Genomic DNA, 20,980 nt, shown 5'->3' on the forward strand with positions numbered 1-20,980 from the left:
CCATCAATCATCACCAGATCTTCAATAAAGGTAAGTGTCATGTAACTGTGCATGTCTTCAGTTTGTGTGTATTAAAATTAATATTTCATGTGGTAAAAATTTTTTTTTTTTCAATACTCTTGGGTGTCTTGCATGGATTAATTTGATTTCCATTATTTCTTATGGGGGAAAATTAACTCGACTAACGATAATTTCAATTAACGATGAGCTCTCAGGAACAGATTAATATCGTTGATCGAGGGTCCACTGTATTTTTACCTCCAAATACATCTCTAATACAACCACTGGATTGGGGAGTCCTAAGGAAATGGTGGCAGAGGTCGATGCACAGATACTAGGGAGCCACATAACAAAAGAAAATGAAGAACCTGAAGAAAAACAGTTAGCACTGCAGCAATTAAGTGAGCAGTTCCATGTTGCTGATAAACTAGCAGACTTTTTCACTGAAGAAGACCCTGACAAATCTAGAAGCAGTGCTTTGAAATGGGGTGTTGACCAGCTGATGATGCCTTACCATCAGCTGTATAATGTACTACAGGGTAAAAGAGCCTAGAGATCCATTACAGAATTTATGCACACTTCAATACAACTATCAACTTTAGTACAAAAACCTCTACCATCCACTTCTGCCGACAACCAACAACCATCCACCTCAGCCCAGTAGGGCCACACCATGCATATCCACTCTATTCACAATCATCCACAAACACCATTACCCACAATTTAACCCTTAAACGGTCCTAACGTATATATGTGTTCACCTGCGCAGTGCCCCAAACATTTTGAGGAAAAAAAAAAAAAATATAGGAAAAAAAGAGCATGTGGTACCCAGGCACTCCCCAATTTTTTTTCATATGGCACACACTGAGTGCGCACACCCATTCTCTCATGTCTAGGTGACTCAGGCCTATCGTGCCAATGTTGAATGAATGACAAATGAAACGTTTACATATGTTTGGGGCGCTACGCGAGAGAACATATACATATATACGTTTGGACCGTTTAAGGGCTAAGGTAAGAAATACTATTATTTCTATTGAATTTATAGTCTTAAGCAGTAATATATCACGACAATGACCTACAATTACATATTCACTTTTATTTTTGTAAGACCTGTTGGTCTAAAAAAAGTTGTTTGGATTTTTGGGGGCCCCCAGGAATGTAGCCCTATTTTCCCATAAGTTCTTCATTTGTCTAACATGGTTTTAACTAAAATGGCGTTTTTCAGGAAGGTAACTACCATGTTAAACAACAGTCTACTGTAATTTGTTGGAACTATGATACAATTATGACTATTTAGTGTTAGAAGACTGAAATGGCTTGGAGACTGCCTGATCAGTCAGGGTGTTGCTTCTTGTCTTCGTTTAGCAGTTTGTTTTGATTATAATGATGTTATTGCCCGTAGTCTGGTTGAGCCCCTCTCAGTCATCCAGCATAGTTATTTTTGGGGTTATCCTGCTCTGGTGTGAGACAGCTGGTCTACAGTTATTATATATTCATGGAAAGTGTTATTGAATGAATGAATGTATGCATGTATTGTATGTATGTAATGTATGTATGTATGTAATGTATGTATGTAATGTATATATGTAATGTATGTATGTAATGTATATATGTAATGTATGTATATATGTAATATATGTATATATGTAATGTATGTATATATGTATGTATGTATATATGTATGTAATGAATGTATGTATGTAATATATGTATGTAATGTATGTATGTATGTTATATATGTAATGTATGTATGTAATGTATGTATGTAATGTATGTAATGTATGTATGTAATGTATGTATGTAATGTAATGTAATGTATGTATGTATGTATGTATGTTATATATGTAATGTATGTAATGTATGCATGTAATGTATGTATGTATGTAATGTAATGTATGTATGTAATGTATGTATGTATGTATGTTATATATGTAATGTATGTAATGTATGTATGTAATGTATGTATGTATGTATGTAATGTATGTATGTAATGTATGTATGTATGTAATGTAATGTATGTATGTAATGTAATGTATGTATGTATGTATGTATGTTATATATGTAATGTATGTAATGTATGTATGTAATGTATGTATGTATGTATGTAATGTATGTATGTAATGTATGTATGTAATGTAATGTATGTATGTAATGTAATGTATGTATGTAATGTATGTATGTATGTATGTAATGTATGTATGTAATGTATGTATGTATGTAATGTATGTATGTAATGTATGTATGTATGTATGTAATGTATGTATGTAATGTATGTATGTATGTAATGTAATGTATGTATGTAATGTAATGTATGTATGTATGTATGTTATATATGTAATGTATGTAATGTATGTATGTAATGTATGTATGTATGTAATGTATGTATGTAATGTATGTATGTATGTAATGTAATGTATGTATGTAATGTATGTATGTATGTAATGTATGTATGTATGTAATGTATGTATGTATGTAATGTATGTATGTAATGTATGTATGTATGTAATGTATGTATGTAATGTATGTATGTAATGTATGTATGTATGTATGTATGTAATGTATGTATGTATGTAATGTAATGTATGTATGTATGTATGTTATATATGTAATGTATGTAATGTATGTATGTAATGTATGTATGTATGTATGTAATGTATGTATGTAATGTATGTATGTAATGTATGTATGTATGTATGTATGTATGTAATGTATGTATGTAATGTATGTATGTATGTATGTATGTATGTAATGTAATGTATGTATGTAATGTAATGTATGTATGTAATGTAATGTATGTATGTAATGTAATGTATGTATGTAATGTATGTATGTATGTATGTAATGTATGTATGTAATGTATGTATGTAATGTAATGTATGTATGTATGTATGTATGTTATATATGTAATGTATGTAATGTATGTATGTAATGTATGTATGTATGTATGTAATGTATGTATGTAATGTATGTATGTAATGTATGTATGTATGTATGTAATGTATGTATGTAATGTATGTATGTAATGTATGTATGTATGTTATATATGTAATGTATGTAATGTATGTATGTAATGTATGTATGTATGTAATGTATGTATGTATGTATGTATGTTATATATGTAATGTATGTAATGTATGTATGTAATGTATGTATGTATGTAATGTATGTATGTAATGTAATGTATGTATGTATGTATGTATGTATGTTATATATGTAATGTATGTAATGTATGTATGTAATGTATGTATGTATGTAATGTATGTATGTAATGTATGTATGTATGTATGTAATGTATGTATGTATGTATGTAATGTATGTATGTAATGTATGTATGTATGTATGTAATGTATGTATGTATGTAATGTATGTAATGTATGTATGTAATGTATGTATGTATGTATGTATGTAATGTATGTATGTAATGTATGTATGTATGTATGTAATGTATGTATGTATGTAATGTATGTATGTAATGTATGTATGTATGTAATGTATGTATGTAATGTATGTAATGTATGTATGTATGTATGTAATGTATGTATGTATGTATGTAATGTATGTAATGTATGTATGTAATGTATGTATGTATGTAATGTATGTATGTAATGTATGTATGTATGTAATGTATGTATGTATGTATGTAATGTATGTATGTAATGTATGTATGTATGTATGTAATGTATGTATGTATGTATGTAATGTATGTAATGTATGTATGTAATGTATGTATGTAATGTATGTATGTAATGTATGTAATGTATGTATGTATGTATGTATGTAATGTATGTATGTAATGTATGTATGTAATGTATGTATGTATGTAATGTATGTATGTAATGTATGTATGTATGTAATGTATGTATGTAATGTATGTATGTATGTATGTAATGTATGTATGTATGTATGTAATGTATGTATGTAATGTATGTATGTATGTAATGTATGTATGTATGTATGTAATGTATGTAATGTATGTATGTATGTATGTAATGTATGTATGTATGTATGTATGTAATGTATGTATGTATGTATGTAATGTATGTATGTATCATCTATGTATCATCACCTATCACAAAGCTAACAGAGGGAAAATTCCTAGGAATCCACCTCGATAATAGACTCAAATTTCATACACATATACAACAAATTTCTAAGAAAATTTCCAAGACTGTAGGCATACTATCGAAGATATGGTACTATGTTCCACAGTCAGCCCTCCTGGCCCTATATCACTCTCTTATTTACCCCTATCTCACCTATGGAATTTGTGCATGGGGCTCAACAACAATTAACCATCTCAGACCACTAATTACCCAACAAAAGGCTGCAGTTAGAATGATAACAAAATCTCACTACAGGCAACACACTCCACCAATATTCAAAACACTCAACCTACTCACCATACAAAACATCCATACTTATTATTGCATCTATTACATACATAGAACACTTAACTCTGATATTAACCCTCCCCTCAAACATCTCCTTGCCAACCTCAACAGAACACATGACCATAACACAAGGCACAGATCACTCTTTGATGTTCCTCGTGTCCATCTCACACTATGCAAAAACTCAATGAACATAAAAGGCCCTAAAATCTGGAATTCATTACCTGTAAATATAAAAGAAACACTACCTGTTTATAAATTCAAGTCTCTTCTCAAAGATCACTTACTCACTCAAAACCAAATAAATACTGAATAACTGAACCTTATAAATTGTATATCCTATATGTTACTCACAATTATATCACACAAATGTTAAACCTAGGACCCAATCTAACTTTATTATTTTTTTAAATACACTACCTAACAGAATACTCCATTCGACTGAATGTACAGCAATGCAAGCAACCATATGACCTGTCTTTGTAATACGTACTCATTTGTGCTTTATAGTTATCTGTTTACAATAATGTTTTATCACTGATTTCATCATTGCTTAGTTAATCTTAAGTTAATTTTAAGCCAGCCCGTAATGCTATGCATATAAGTGGGTTTGGCATGCTACTCTTACCTGTATTTTTTGTACCTCTGTATGTATGCTTAAATTACTAAATAAAAAAAAATAAAAAAAATAAAAATGTATGTATGTAATGTATGTATGTATGTATGTAATGTATGTATGTATGTATGTAATGTATGTATGTATGTAATGTATGTATGTATGTAATGTATGTATGTTGTAGTAGCAACTAACCAGTATTATAATGGTACTTAGTGGAGTGGAGTGACTTTCATTAGTTTCTTTTTTCTTGAAATACCAGATGTATACTATGAATCTCATATAACCTGTAGTTACCAGCGGTCGCAATATACACAACGAGAAGCAATTATTACTACAGAAAAAGCGTCCTTCCTCCAAAATTTCCACCAGTCAACTATAGTGATAATATAGCATTTATTGTGGTGGAGACGAAAAAAAACCTAGCGATTGATAAGGGTTGAGGCTCGACCGTTCGTCATTGTAGGAGCTGCCAGTAATCACCGGTTCTTCAACACGCAAGTTATACTTTTGTATCAATCAAATCACATATTACCCGGGTAGATAATTTCAAGTAGATCCTTCATGTGTTAGCCCAAATCACCGACCAGTATATTTTAAATAAGTGACCCACTGATCAGATCAGACTGGTTCCGAACCCTCGACTGGTCCGAACCCTTGACTGGTTCGAACCCTTGACTGGTCCGAACCCTCGACTGGTCCGAACCCTCGACTGGTCCGAACCCTTGACTGGTCCGAACCCTTGACTGGTCCGAACCCTTGACTGGTTCCGAACCCTCGACTGGTCCGAACCCTTGACTGGTTCCGAACCCTCGACTGGTCCGAACCCTTGACTGGTTCCGAACTCTCGACTGGTCCGAACCCTTGACTGGTCCGAACCCTCGACTGGTCCGAACCCTCGACTGGTTCCGAACCCTCGACTGGTCCGAACCCTTGACTGGTCCGAACCCTTGACTGGTTCCGAACCCTCGACTGGTTCCGAACCCTCGACTGGTCCGAACCCTCGACTGGTTCCGAACCCTCGACTGGTTCCAAACCCTCGACTGGTCCGAACCCTTGACTGGTCCGAACCCTTGACTGGTTTCAAATGGATTTGTTGGACAATAAAGCAGACTGTAAACAGATGGGTTGTAGGCGCCCTTATCAAACACAAACAATAAATATAAATCAGGAACGTATACGGTAAGCTGTCCAATATACAAGTACAGTTAGAAATAGAAATACAAATAGCTAGAGCTTCATTTAAGGAGGTTATTAATAGAGTATTCAAGAGGTTGCTAGTAGAATTACAGTAAATCAACCATTCAAATCATTATGAAGCTCTGTGTAGTCTGCAGTCAATCAAACAAACGGGCTTCCACATGGATAAATTGTCATTTTTGTGGAAATTGGTGTCACGCCCCTTGTGCAGATATCCAAGAACTAGCTACAAGCAGTATTAAAACAGGGAAGTGTTTTTGGGTATGCCCAAATGAGATAAATCTGTGGACTAAAATCACAAGGGTATTAAAAGAGGATAACATCAAAGCTGCTTTCATAGAAAACCTGGAAGCTTTCTACAACAGATGGGAACATAAAAAGTCTGGGCTGAATGGTACTGCCCTTGATACTGGCCATGTAGTCAGAAACTGTAAGGCTGGAGGTGATGTCCTGGTAGTCAGTAAATGTGGGGCTGATAGTGCTGTCCTGGGAGACAGTAATGGTGAAGCTGGAGGTGCTGTCCTGGGAGACAGTAATGGTGAAGCTGTCCTGGGAAACAGTAATGGTGAAGCTGGAGGTGCTGTCCTGGGAGACAGTAATGGTGAAGCTGGAGGTGCTGTCCTGGGAGACAGTAATGGTGAAGCTGGAGATTTTGTCCAGGTAGTCGGGAATTTTACGCAGGAAGGAATACATATAAATGACCTCATAGGGGACAGGAGCCGTAGTGGGGAAACAAGTGTAGTCAAAGATAAGATAAAACCAATATTGCAAACTAGAAATACCACAGGAAATAGCAAACAAGAGGACTCCACTAGCAATAGTGAGGATATATTACCAAAAACAACTGGTGGGAGTTCCATTGTTGTGCTAGGGAGGATAGGAATAAGACAGGTAAACATGCACCAACAGGGAATACAGTCACAGAAACCCAAGGCAGAAGGAAAAACCAAGCCTGTGCACATACTATGCACTTGGTATCTGCAGGCATGGGATATCTGGAAAAACAGACGGGACGTGCAACTATGACCACCCTAGAAAATGCCGTGCCCATATGACAACAGGAAAATGCAAACTCCCTTCCTGTAAGCTTCTTCACCCTGAAATGTGTACCTCTTCAGTACAGGAAAGACTGTGCTATAACTTAAATTGCCAGGCACACCATCTAAAGGGGACAAAAAGATACAAAACATCCAGGCCATGGGATAACCTGGGTAGCCGCAGCCACTCAAGAGGGAGAGGTTTTTTAGTGCCAAGGAAGGAAAAAAAACTGGCAGGAAATGGCAGAAATCGTACACCAAATCCAGTCATTCCTGGAGTGGAACCACAGTCAATGGCCTCCACTCCAAACCAACAGATACAGATACTAATGCCGGAAAAAAAATCCCCCCCCCCAGTACCAACAATACCACCAGTCCGATGACATTCTTCTTTGCAAATATACAGGGTCTAAAGCCAGCAACAAACAACAAAATACCTTTCATCCGTGGACTGCTTGCAGAGGCAAAGGCAATGTTCGCGGCTTTCACTGAGACCCACATAAAGGATCACTTGGACAACGAAATATGGATCCCAGGTTACAACCTATACAGATGTGACAGAGTGAACAGGCAAAAGGGGGGGGGGGGGGGGGCGCTGGCCTGTACATTGCAGAGTCACTTGTTTGCACAGAACTGCTTAATGCCTCAAATGATGTAGTGGAAGCTTTAGCAGTAAAGGTCGAGAACCAAAACCTAGTCATTGTGGTAGTCTACAAGCCTCCGGATGCAACATCCCAGCAATTCCAGGAACAGCTGTTAAAAATTGACCACTGTCTGGAAAATCTTCCAGCTCCTGCACCCAACATCTTGCTCCTGGGGGATTTCAACTTAAGGCACCTAAAATGGAGGAATATAGCAAATAATATTGTCGCAGTAATAACACCAGGAGGCAGCTCTGATGAAATGGGGTGCACAATAAACTAGCCACTTCGGTGGCAAAATCTAAAAAAATCTAAATCACGCGAGCTTTTAAATCTCTGGATTACACTCACACGACGCTTTTAAATCTCTGCACAAAATTCAATTTAAACCAGCAAATAATAGAGCCTACTAGACTGGAGAATACACTAGACCTCATCTTCACTAACAATGATGATCTGATAAGAAATGTCACCATATCAAAAACAATATACTCAGATCACAACATAATTGAGGTTCAGACATGTATGCGTGGAGCCCCAGACCGACATAATGAGATTAGTCACGAGGGAGCATTCACCAAATTCAACTTCAATAACAAAAACATAAAGTGGGACCAAGTAAACCAAGTCCTAACCGATATAAGCTGGGAAGATATACTAAGCAACACAGACCCCAACTTATGCCTAGAACAGATTAACTTGGTGGCACTCGATGTATGCACAAGGCTTATTCCTCTAAGAAAAAGGAGGAGTAGATGTAAAATAGAAAGAGACAGGCGCTCCCTTTACAGGTGACGGAAAAGAATAACAGAGCGGCTAAAAGAGGTCAATATATCTGAAATGCGTAGGGAGACACTGGTCAGAGAAATAGCAAGCATCGAACTTAAGCTAAAGGAATCTTATAGGAGTCAGGAATCGCGGGAAGAACTAAAAGCCATAAATGAAATCGAAAGAAACCCAAAGTATTTCTTCTCCTATGCCAAATCAAAGTCGAGAACAACGTCCAGTATTGGGCCCCTACTTAAACAAGATGGGTCCTACACAGATGACAGCAAGGAAATGAGTGAGCTACTCAAGTCCCAATATGACTCAGTTTTTAGCAAGCCGCTAACCAGACTGAGAGTCGAAGATCAAAATGAATTTTTTATGAGAGAGCCACAAAATTTGGTTAACACAAGCCTATCCGATGTTATCCTGACGCCAAATGACTTCGAACAGGCGATAAATGACATGCCCATGCACTCTGCCCCAGGGCCAGACTCATGGAACTCCGTGTTCATCAAGAACTGCAAGAAGCCCCTATCACGAGCCTTTTCCATCCTATGGAGAGGGAGCATGGACACGGGGGTCGTCCCACAGTTACTAAAAACAACAGACATAGCCCCACTCCACAAAGGGGGCAGTAAAGCAACAGCAAAGAACTACAGACCGATAGCACTAACATCCCATATCATAAAAATCTTTGAAAGGGTCCTAAGAAGCAAGATCACCACCCATCTAGAAACCCATCAGTTACACAACCCAGGGCAACATGGGTTTAGAACAGGTCGCTCCTGTCTGTCTCAACTATTGGATCACTACGACAAGGTCCTAATGCCTCTAGAAGACAAAAAGAATGCAGATGTAATATATACAGACTTTGCAAAAGCCTTCGACAAGTGTGACCATGGCGTAATAGCGCACAAAATGCGTGCTAAAGGAATAACAGGAAAAGTCGGTCGATGGATCTATAATTTCCTCACTAACAGAACACAGAGAGTAGTCGTCAACAGAGTAAAGTCCGAGGCAGCTACGGTGAAAAGCTCTGTTCCACAAGGCACAGTACTCGCTCCCATCTTGTTCCTCATCCTCATATCCGACATAGACAAGGATGTCAGCCACAGCACCGTGTCTTCCTTTGCAGATGACACCCGAATCTGCATGACAGTGTCTTCCATTGCAGACACTGCAAGGCTCCAGGCGGACATCAACCAAATCTTTCAGTGGGCTGCAGAAAACAATATGAAGTTCAACAATGAGAAATTTCAATTACTCAGATATGGTAAACATGAGGAAATTAAATCTTCATCAGAGTACAAAACAAATTCTGGCCACAAAATAGAGCGAAACACCAACGTCAAAGACCTGGGAGTGATCATGTCGGAGGATCTCACCTTCAAGGACCATAACATTGTATCAATCGCATCTGCTAGAAAAATGACAGGATGGATAATGAGAACCTTCAAAACTAGGGAGGCCAAGCCCATGATGACACTCTTCAGGTCACTTGTTCTATCTAGGCTGGAATATTGCTGCACACTAACAGCACCTTTCAAGGCAGGTGAAATTGCTGACCTAGAAAATGTACAGAGAACCTTCACGGCGCGCATAACGGAGATAAAACACCTCAATTACTGGGAGCGCTTGAGGTTCCTAAACCTGTATTCCCTGGAACGCAGGAGGGAGAGATACATGATTATATACACCTGGAAAATCCTAGAGGGACTAGTACCGAACTTGCACACGAAAATCACTCACTACGAAAGCAAAAGACTTGGCAGACGATGCAACATCCCCCCAATGAAAAGCAGGGGTGTCACTAGCACGTTAAGAGACCATACAATAAGTGTCAGGGGCCCGAGACTGTTCAACTGCCTCCCAGCATACATAAGGGGGATTACCAACAGACCCCTGGCAGTCTTCAAGCTGGCACTGGACAAGCACCTAAAGTCGGTTCCTGACCAGCCGGGCTGTGGCTCGTACGTTGGTTTGCGTGCAGCCAGCAGTAACAGCCTGGTTGATCAGGCTCTGATTCACCAGGCGGCCTGGTCACAGACCGGGCCGCGAGGGCGTTGACCCCCGGAACTCTCTCCAGGTATGTATGTATGTATGTAATGTATGTATGTAATGTATGTATGTAATGTATGTATGTATGTATGTAATGTATGTATATATGTATGTATGTATGTATATATGTATGTAATGTATGTATATATGTATGTATGTATATATGTATGTATGTATATATGTATGTATATATGTATGTATGTATGTAATGTATGTATGTAATGAATGTATGTAATGAATGTATGTAATGAATGTATGTAATGAATGTATGTATGTAATGAATGTATGTATGTAATGAATGTATGTAATGAATGTATGTAATGAATGTATGTATGTAATGAATGTATGTATGTAATGAATGCATGTATGTAATGAATGTATGTATGTAATGAATGCATGTATGTAATGAATGTATGTATGTAATGAATGTATGTATGTAATGAATGTATGTATGTATGTAATGAATGCATGTATGTAATGAATGTATGTATGTAATGAATGTATGTATGTAATGAATGTATGTATGTAATGAATATGTATGTATGTAATGAATGTATGTATGTAATGAATGTATGTATGTAATGAATGTATGTATGTAATGAATGTATGTATGTAATGAATGTATGTATGTAATGAATGTATGTAATGAATGTATGTATGTAATGAATGTATGTATGTAATGAATGTATGTATGTAATGAATGTATGTATGTAATGAATGTATGTATGCAATGAATGCATGTATGTAATGAATGTATGTATGTAATGAATGTATGTAATGAATGTATGTATGTAATGAATGTATGTATGTAATGAATGTATGTATGTAATGAATGTATGTATGTAATGAATGTATGTATGTAATGAATGTATGTATGTAATGAATGTATGTATGTAATGAATGTATGTATGTAATGAATGTATGTAATGAATGTATGTAATGAATGTATGTATGTAATGAATGTATGTATGTAATGAATGTATGTATGTAATGAATGAATGTATGTAATGAATGTATGTATGTATAACCAAGGTTATGTATGTATGTAAATAAATAACTATAACAGTTTTATAGATTGCTTCTAGCTCAAGTTAGCCGTGAAATTCACTGTCACTAATGAGAGACAAATGCAGTATAATGCAATACTTTATTGATACTGTTTTGCTCGTGTTTTTATTACTCCATTCATGAGGGAGCACTAAATCTGTAGAGGTCATACAGTGCCTGGGGAAATGGGGGGGAATTTAAGCTCGATCCAAGGAATGGAAGGGCAGGTCCAATTTCTTGAATCAAGAATCTCTCACCAACATCATGCTGCTCTTACCTGTATTTTTTGTACCTCTGTTTGTATGCTAAATTTCTAAATAAATAAATAAATAAACCTGGTTTAGAAAGACACGTAAGCAGACACTGTGACATATTTATTAGAAAACGTTTCAGTCCTGGGACCTTGATCGCTTCTAACACACAGAGGTAGAAAGACATTATATATAGGCGCAGAGTGAGGTGTGAGTGACACATGGTGACCTGAAGAATGCCCTGTTGGAATGAGGTTGGGTAGAAGATGAGATCATGTCACTCCAGTGTTGTTGGGTTGGTGGTGCTTAGCCTGCTTAAGTATCATGTCATAGTGTTTGCTTACGTGTCTTTCTAAACCAACTTGTCAGTATTTATTACCAAGGTTTATGCCATCAAGAAACCTCCCTGGAAGGTAACATTGTCAACAAAGGATTGCATTATACTGTATTTGTCATTTTCCATGATGTCAGTATTTTATACCATTTTTCTGTCAGATTTTTAACCTGGAGTGTTAGCCACCCACGATAATCCAACAAGTTAATGTGTCATGAGGGACTGTCTTGTTTTATTCCTTTTGGGGTCTTTTAATTTTGTCCCCCCAGGATGTAACCCACAAGTTAACTAACACCTGGGTACCTACTTACAGCTAGGTGAACAGGGACAGCAAGTCTAAGAAACCATGCTCATTCCACTCGTATTGGGATTGATCCCTGACCTTCAGTGTGTCAGTAAGACATGCCAACAAACATGATAAAAAGAGGCACTATAAGAAGATTTAACTTTATTCATATACTACATTTTGCTGTAGATAGAACTTAGTGTTTATTGCCCTCGTAGTCTTAAGGCTTAAGCTTGCTCAAATTGCCGTACATAATCATGGGCTTTCTGCATGCATTTAAATGTTATTCATTTCTGTATAAACACTGTAGTAAGTGGAAATGAACTTTGACTGTGGGTGAAGTGAAAAAGATTTTCGTGGCACTAGTCATATTGGTTAAATTAAGATTATTATTATTATAATCAAAAAGAAGCGCTAAGCCACAAGGGCTATACAGCGTTAAATTAAGATAATCATAACTAAACACTTAACCGATTAAATTAAGAACTATTATTCCCCCATAGCAACAGCATCCCATAGCTTTAACAGAGTGAAAGTGTTAGTGAAGACAACCTGTATATTAGTGGGTATAATGTCAGCTTGTAAACGGCTGCTTCCAGTTACTGGACTCTCAAACACTTGTGACAATCTTGTGGCAAAGGAAAGCTTCTTCTCAGTCCTCTCTGTACTATCTCTCATTATAGGTTTCCTCTTGTTTCCCTCTTGCTCCATCCTCACTTGAAGGTATATTCAACGTGTTTGATAAAGGCCAAGACCTTAATAACTGCAAGAGTGCCGTCTCACCGGAAGCCTATTTTGAATGTTTGTTGTTGTTGGGTTGAAGGGTTACTGTGAGTCCAGGGCTCTCAGCTCTCTGCTGGTTAGTTATGGCACACTAGTAGTAAGGGTTCATAATGACACAGAAATATTAAGGCCTCACAATGGCACACAAGTATTAAGGGCTTATATATACTTACATATTATCAAAGAATGTCATTTCCATTAACGTTGAGGTTTGTATATTTTTATGTTCTACTATTAATATTCCTATACTAAGTCTGCTTGATTATTATTATTATAATCAACGGGGAAGCGCTAAACCCGGAGGATTATACAGCGCCTGGGGGGGGGGGATATGTGGAAGGCATTCAGGCTTAATTCGGGGAACTGGAGCACAGAATTTGTTTTGTACTCTGATGAAGATTTAAACATGAGGAAATTAAATCTTCATCAGAGTACAAAACAAATTCTGGCCACAAAATAGAGCGAAACACCAACGTCAAAGACCTGGGAGTGATTATGTCGGAGGATCTCACCTTCAAGGACCATAACATTGTATCAATCGCATCTGCTAGAAAAATGACAGGATGGATAATGAGAACCTTCAAAACTAGGGAGGCCAAGCCCATGATGACACTCTTCAGGTCACTTGTTCTATCTAGGCTGGAATATTGCTGCACTCTAACAGCACCTTTCAAGGCAGGTGAAATTGCCGACCTAGAAAATGTACAGAGAACTTTCACGGCGCGCATAACGGAGATAAAACACCTCAATTACTGGGAGCGCTTGAGGTTTCTAAACCTGTATTCCCTGGAACGCAGGAGGGAGAGATACATGATTATATACACCTGGAAAATCCTAGAGGGACTAGTACCGAACTTGCACACGAAAATCACTCACTACGAAAGCAAAAGACTTGGCAGACGATGCACCATCCCCCCAATGAAAAGCAGGGGTGTCACTAGCACGTTAAGAGACCATACAATAAGTGTCAGGGGCCCGAGACTGTTCAACTGCCTCCCAGCACACATAAGGGGGATTACCAACAGACCCCTGGCAGTCTTCAAGCTGGCACTGGACAAGCACCTAAAGTCAGTTCCTGATCAGCCGGGCTGTGACTCGTACGTTGGTTTGCGTGCAGCCAGCAGCAACAGCCTGGTTGATCAGGGGCTGATCCACCAGGAGGCCTGGTCACAGACCGGGCCGCGGGGGCGTTGACCCCCGAAACTCTCTCCAGGTAAACTCTCCAGGTAAACAGATCCAATTCCCTAAATGAAGAGCCCCTCACCAACATTAAGTCTGCTTGAAATGCAGAACATTTCAGGCAACCCAATAGTTTTAAGGCCTAATTTTAGTTTGCCTAAAGTGCTCTACATAACAAGTGAGTTTCCATGTAATATAAATGTCACATTTTTGTAACATTTGTGCACTTCTGGATAAGACAAATTAAATAATTTAATTATTTACGTTATTGTAATGTCATTGGGGTCTATGTTTCACCAATAAAATCCTTGTATTTTCATTTGTGTCCATGTAATGGTGAGATTAAATGGGTACGAATTTGAATTCAGTCGCATTGCCAGATGAACGTTCTATAAATGTTGTTGGGTTGAAGGGTTAGGATGGCTGTATGAACCTTCCTTTTGAATGTGGTGAGAGTTGTTTTTGAGCTAACTCACTCATTATCGAAGCCTATTGTACTTCATATTCTCTGCGTAAATTGTAGGATATAGTTTATTTTTCATATTTTAACACCAGTCGTCTCCCACCAAGGCATGGTAGCCCTAAAAAGATGAAACGTTTTCACCATCACTTACTCCATCACTGTCTTGCTAAAGGCGTGCCGACCCCTGCAGGTCAAATACCTCTCCAACTTGCAATATACCCCTCCTTCAGAGTGCAGACACTGTACTTCCTGTCCATCTGCAGGACTAAGTCTGATCAACTGGTTTCCCTGAATCCCTTCATAAATGGCATATTGCTCACATTCCAACAGCACATAAAATCATAAAACCTACTTGCCTCCACTCAGTCTTATCTAACATGCACGTACATACACCTTGTACACAAAAACTCCTTTACCCTCCTCCCTCCAACCTTTCCTCCACTACAGATTTATGCACCCTCCAAATCATCCTATTTTGCTCCATCCTTTCTGATCGTCTAAACCGCCTCAACAATTCCTCCCTTTTAGTAACCCTGCACCTCTTTCTAATCTCCAAAGTATGAATTATCTGCATAATATTCACACCCCCACATTTCCCAGACATGACATCTCCATTGCCTCCATCCTCTTTGCTGCAAAGTTCAAAATCCATGCTTCACACCCATATAAGAGTGGTTTCCCAAGTATCCCAAAAATCCCAAACCCCTCTAAAGGAAGGGTTTGGGATATTGACGCTAGTGGATTTAGTGATTTGTTTTGATAATAATAATAATAATTGGGATATTTGCTTTTTAGAGGGACATCTAAATTGTTGTAAGTGCACCTGTGGCAAGACAGTGATAGTGTAAAAGATGGTGAAAGTGTTTCTTTTTTAGGTCACCCTGCCTCAGTAGGAGGTGGCAGTCAACATGGTAAAAAAAAAAATCTATCCTGAGACTTTGTTCACTTCAGTGACACAGGGTACAAGAAAAACCCAAAAAGAAAGAAAAAAACTTTCACCATCATTCAACACTTTCACCATCACTCATACATAATCACTGTTTTTTACAGAGGCACTCAGATGCGACAGTTTAGACATCACTCCAGACTGCCAATATCCTAAACCCCTCCTTTAAAGAGCAGGCATTGTACTTCCCATTTCCAGGACTCAAGTTCGGCTAACTGGTTTCCCTGAATCCCTTCACAATATATTACCCTGCTCGCACTCCAACAGCTTGTCAGGTCCTAAAAACCATTCGTCTCCATTCACTCCTATCTAACACACTCACACATGCTTGCTGGAAGTCCAAGCCCCTCGCCCACAGAACCTCCTTTACCCCCTCCCTCCAACCTTTTCAGGGAAAACCCCAATCCCTCCTTCCTTCTCCAACAGATTTATGTGCTCTCCAAGTCATTCTACTTCGTTCTGTTGTCTCTAAATGACAAAACCACCTCAACAACCCCTTTTCAGCCCTCTGACTAATACTTTTAGTAACTCTACACCTCCTCCTAATTTCCACACTACGAATTCTCTGCATAATATTTACACCACACATTGCCCTTAGACACGACATCTCCACTGCCTCCAGCTGCCTCCTCGCTGCAGCATTTACAACCCATGCTTCACGCCAATATAAGTGTTGGTACCACTATACATGTATATATATACAATATACATATAGGCTGAGGCACATGTGAGGCAAAGCATGTTTAGGTCAGGTTAAGCTTTATGGAACTGAGGTCACCTGACAGCTATGTTGCAATGTAGGTGTGGTCAATAATCATGTGAGACAATGTTGTTAAGATGTAATTACCTGCTTTCTTTTCAACAATGTTTGAAATGGAGATAGTAAGTAAGTTTATTCAGGTGTACACAAATACAGTTACATAGATTATCATGCATAGCAGCATATGTGTAGAGAACCTAGGGTAACCCAAAAAAGTTAGACAGAGTGACTTATTTCCATTGGGGTCTTTTAAGGGAGTGTCCTAAGCAGTGACTTGTTTTTTAATTCCTGTTTGGTAAGGATAACTTGGGTGTTTCTCCATTTCATAGATCTAAACTTACTCCCTGTTCAGTACATCCACACTTACTACTGTGCAATCTACATCTACAGGACCTTAAACTCCAATATCAACCTTGACCTAAAACGCTTTCTTGATAGTTGTGACAGAACCCACAGGCATAACACCAGGCACAAACATCTCTACGACATTCCCCATCTCCGACTAAACCTTTACAAAAATTCAATGTATGTCAAAGGCCCTAAAATCTGGAACACCCTACCTCTGAACTCTAGAACTGCAGACACATTCATCACCTTCAAAACTACCATTAGAAAACATCTTATCTCCCTGATAAACCCCATCAACTAACTACACGAATACCACCTGGTGGTTCACACTTACACTCACTCACCCATTTGACCATAAACAGAAATATTAATCTCAATCTTAAAATAATGAATCCTATGATACTCCAATACTGAAACTATGTACTGTGCCAAAACAAAAGCATTCACATTGCTAAACTCACAAACTAGTATTTAGTCACTTAGCCATAATACCAACTTACCTCATAATTTGTAATACTGTATTTTAAAATAAAGAATTAAATTAAGTCTGCCCAAAATGCCTAGCCATGCTAGGCGTTCTAGTGGTACACTCTGTAATCATTATTTAACTACATGTAAACCACACAACAACCAAATTCTGTAAATTCAACATTGTAATCTTTATAGAGAATAAACTTTGAATTTGAATTTGAATTGAATTATCACATTATTCACATGGGATAGTGTAGCCTCCACCTTAAGAATTTCTATAATCTCTTGTAATTGACCTAATATGTAATACACTGTAATAATATAATGAAGATAGGCACTATACCCGAAGAGGACTTATTGTGTAAAATTTGGTTCTCTATCGGACCTCTACATAATTATTACTTTGTTATGGCTGACCCCCTAAATAGGTTACATATTTTTACTAACCTGAACAAATTTCTGTGAACACCCATGCTGTATTGCATGTGTTATTTGATTAATTTATCATTTATATTAATAAAACTTATTTGAGGTATAGTACAAAGTTATACATTTATCACTAAATAAAAGGGGTCATCTTTTTTTTATTTACAGGAAGCAACAAAACCAGAGGTTCGTGCTGTATACCCCTGGATTATATTGTTTGGTCACCGCCCTATGTATTGCTCTAACAATGACCACGATGACTGTACCAAAGTGAACTGTCTCACCCGTGTTGGCCTGCCTTTAATGCACACGTATGTTTCCCTTTGTTATTATAATCATAACTAAGTGCTAAACCCACAAGGGTCACACAGTGCTGTGCCATTTATATATACTAATTGTATGTACAGCCTCTCCTCACTTAATGATGGAGTTCTGTTCCTAAGACAACGTCGGTAAACGAATTCATTAATAAGCCTAACCTAACCTAAGTGAGGAGAGGCTGTACTTTTGTTGCCATCATCCACATGTATGTAGCAATTTGTACCAGCAACAGGAATGACAAGAAAAAAGTGGAGTCAGAAGGATACTAAGAAAATTTTTGTTCACAGAGCGTTAGATTGACGGAATAAATCATAAGATATAGTAAATACAACAACCGTAGGAAATTTTTAAAAATTACCATACATGATGATGAGACACCATGAGCATAGGTCTGCTCTTGTAGCTACAAATAGGTAATTGCACAAATGTTTCATTTTATGTACACCTATGTTGCCTTTGTATATACAGTGGTACCTTGACTTACGAGTTTAATTCGTCCTGTGACCGAGCTAGTAACTCAATTTGCTCGTTCATATATCAAATTAGTTTTCCTCATTGAAATTAATTGAAATGCCATTAATCCGTTCTAGCCCCCAGAAAACCACCCCAGTTTTTTTGTTATGGGTTTTTAAATAAGAAAAATGTATTTATAAATAAGAAATATTGTATACTCCACCCACCATATTCACTACTCCACCCACCAGTATCACTACTCCATCCACCACTCTCACTACTCCACCCACCATTTTCAGTACTCCACCCACCATTTTCAGTACTCCACCCACCACCATGACTACTCCACCCACCACTATCATTACTCCACTCACCACCATGATTACTCCACCCACCACTATCAGTACTCCACCCACCATCACTACTCCACCCACCACTATCACTACTCCACCGACCACTATCACTACTCCACCCACCACTATCAATACTCCACCCACCACCATCGCTACTATACCCACACTATCAGTACTCCACCCACCACCATCACTACTCCACCCACCACTATCACTACTCCACCCACCACGATCACTACTCCACTGACCACCATGACTACTCCACCCACCACTATCACTACACCCACCACCATCACTACTCCACTGACCACTATGACAACTCCACCCACCACTATCAGTACTCCACCCACCTTAGTTCATGTTTCTAGAAAAACTCTGAGTGTCAAAATGGAGGTTACCTCTTCCCCGGATTTATACGAGAACCAAACAAGGGACGAGGTGCCTCACTACAATCTGGGATTAATGTGGGAGTATTACCCTTCCAGTTATGTCTTCGAAGAGCATGAGGAATAGGGCAAAGTACCTGACATTCCTCTGGGTACAGAGTTGGATTTGACTTTAGATATACGTACCGCCAATTAGTGGCGGCGTATCTCAGGCTCACTCGTAACTTGGATTTTGGCTTGCAACTCAAAGCAAAAAATTTACTGAGCAAGGGCTCATAACTCGGAAAACTTGTATGTTGGGGCACTCATAAGTCAAGGTACCACTGTACATATATCACTGTGACTAGCCGAGGATTCGAACCCATGTCATTTTGGCCTGCTTCATGGTGAGCAAAAATCACATGACACTCTAACCCACAGGACCATGCAATCCTACAAGAATCAACCACCCAGCAGAGCTAGGTGTTTTACCTTGATCTGAGGACATACAGTGGTGTGGGTGCCTCTGAGCTAATTTCATTCTATGCCCCGTTTGGTATACGTACTAGCCTTCATGAGCAGTCAACTTAGAAGCCCGAGGCACCATCCGAGCATGGCACAACCTACTCCTGTTCGGCAATGTCTGTCTTGCAGTTCCTGAGAGACAAGGCAAACTGCTAACCACGTCAGTTATCAAGGCAGTGCGCAACTACCCAAGAACGGATAATTGTGTCCCTCTGCCCCATCATCGCAGGAATCACAGAGGTAGACCCAAGAAAAGTCCCACTGAAAATGAGAAAATCTGCGCACAGGTTAGCAAAAAAATTGAAGAAGGCAACACAGTGGGAGCAATCCGAATAATTACAAGTGACAACACTGTAGCCCCCAAAGATGAGACCACAGCCCAAGCACTAAGAGACAAGCATCCAACCAGGGACACCATAGCCATCAACAACAACCCTGAGGAAGACCTCATCACTGAACAATTAATTTTGCCAGAATCAGAAGTCTATAAAGTGATTGTGTCATTTCCAGCAGGATCTGCAGGAGGTTACACTGGAATTCGACCTCAGCACCTCAAAGAGATGGTAAATCCAGTACTCGGTGCATCTGCATCAATTCTTCTCACCGAGTTAACAACTTTCGTCAACAACTGCCTGGCTGGGCGAATCCCAGAAGAAATTAAACGTTTTTTTTTTGGAGCCTCACTATGTGCGTTGAAGAAGAAGGATGGGGAAATCAGACCCATTGCGGTTGGAAACACTCTTCGCTGTCTCATTGCCAAAGCAGCAGTAAGAAACATTTGCCTAGAAGCTGCCAGTTTACTCCAGCCACACCAACTGGGCTTTGGGGTCTCTCAAGGCAGTGAAGCTGCAGCTCATGCGGCAAGGGCCTACATCAGGGACCTACCAGAAGACAAGGCCGTAGTCAAACTTGATTTTAGAAATGCCTTTAATATGGTGAAGAGAGATGCTGTCTT

At 38.5% G+C, this 20,980-nt stretch overlaps 2 protein-coding genes across 5 annotated transcripts in view; one reads left to right on the forward strand and one right to left on the reverse strand.

Moving 5' to 3' along the window:
• LOC138854605 (uncharacterized) overlaps positions 1 to 13,513 on the reverse strand; it is a 29,463-nt gene extending 15,950 nt beyond the window's left edge. Inside the window, exon 1 of one of the 2 annotated variants that reach the window (XM_070098749.1) lies at positions 13,185 to 13,513. In XM_070098749.1, the coding sequence (XP_069954850.1) occupies positions 13,185 to 13,343 (159 nt within the window). In that variant the 5' untranslated portion in view covers positions 13,344 to 13,513. The remainder of the gene's footprint in view (positions 1 to 13,184) is intronic. The other variant, XM_070098750.1, reaches the window with a different exon arrangement.
• LOC128700001 (acid phosphatase type 7) overlaps positions 1 to 20,980 on the forward strand; it is a 77,593-nt gene that overhangs the window by 49,528 nt on the left and 7,085 nt on the right. For all 3 annotated transcript variants that reach the window (XM_053792883.2, XM_053792884.2, XM_053792882.2), the window contains exon 8: positions 18,177 to 18,319. In XM_053792883.2, the coding sequence (XP_053648858.2) occupies positions 18,177 to 18,319 (143 nt within the window). The remainder of the gene's footprint in view (positions 1 to 18,176; positions 18,320 to 20,980) is intronic.

This window comes from Cherax quadricarinatus, chromosome 64 (genome assembly GCF_038502225.1).
Source record: "Cherax quadricarinatus isolate ZL_2023a chromosome 64, ASM3850222v1, whole genome shotgun sequence".
Lineage (NCBI taxonomy): Eukaryota > Metazoa > Arthropoda > Malacostraca > Decapoda > Parastacidae > Cherax > Cherax quadricarinatus.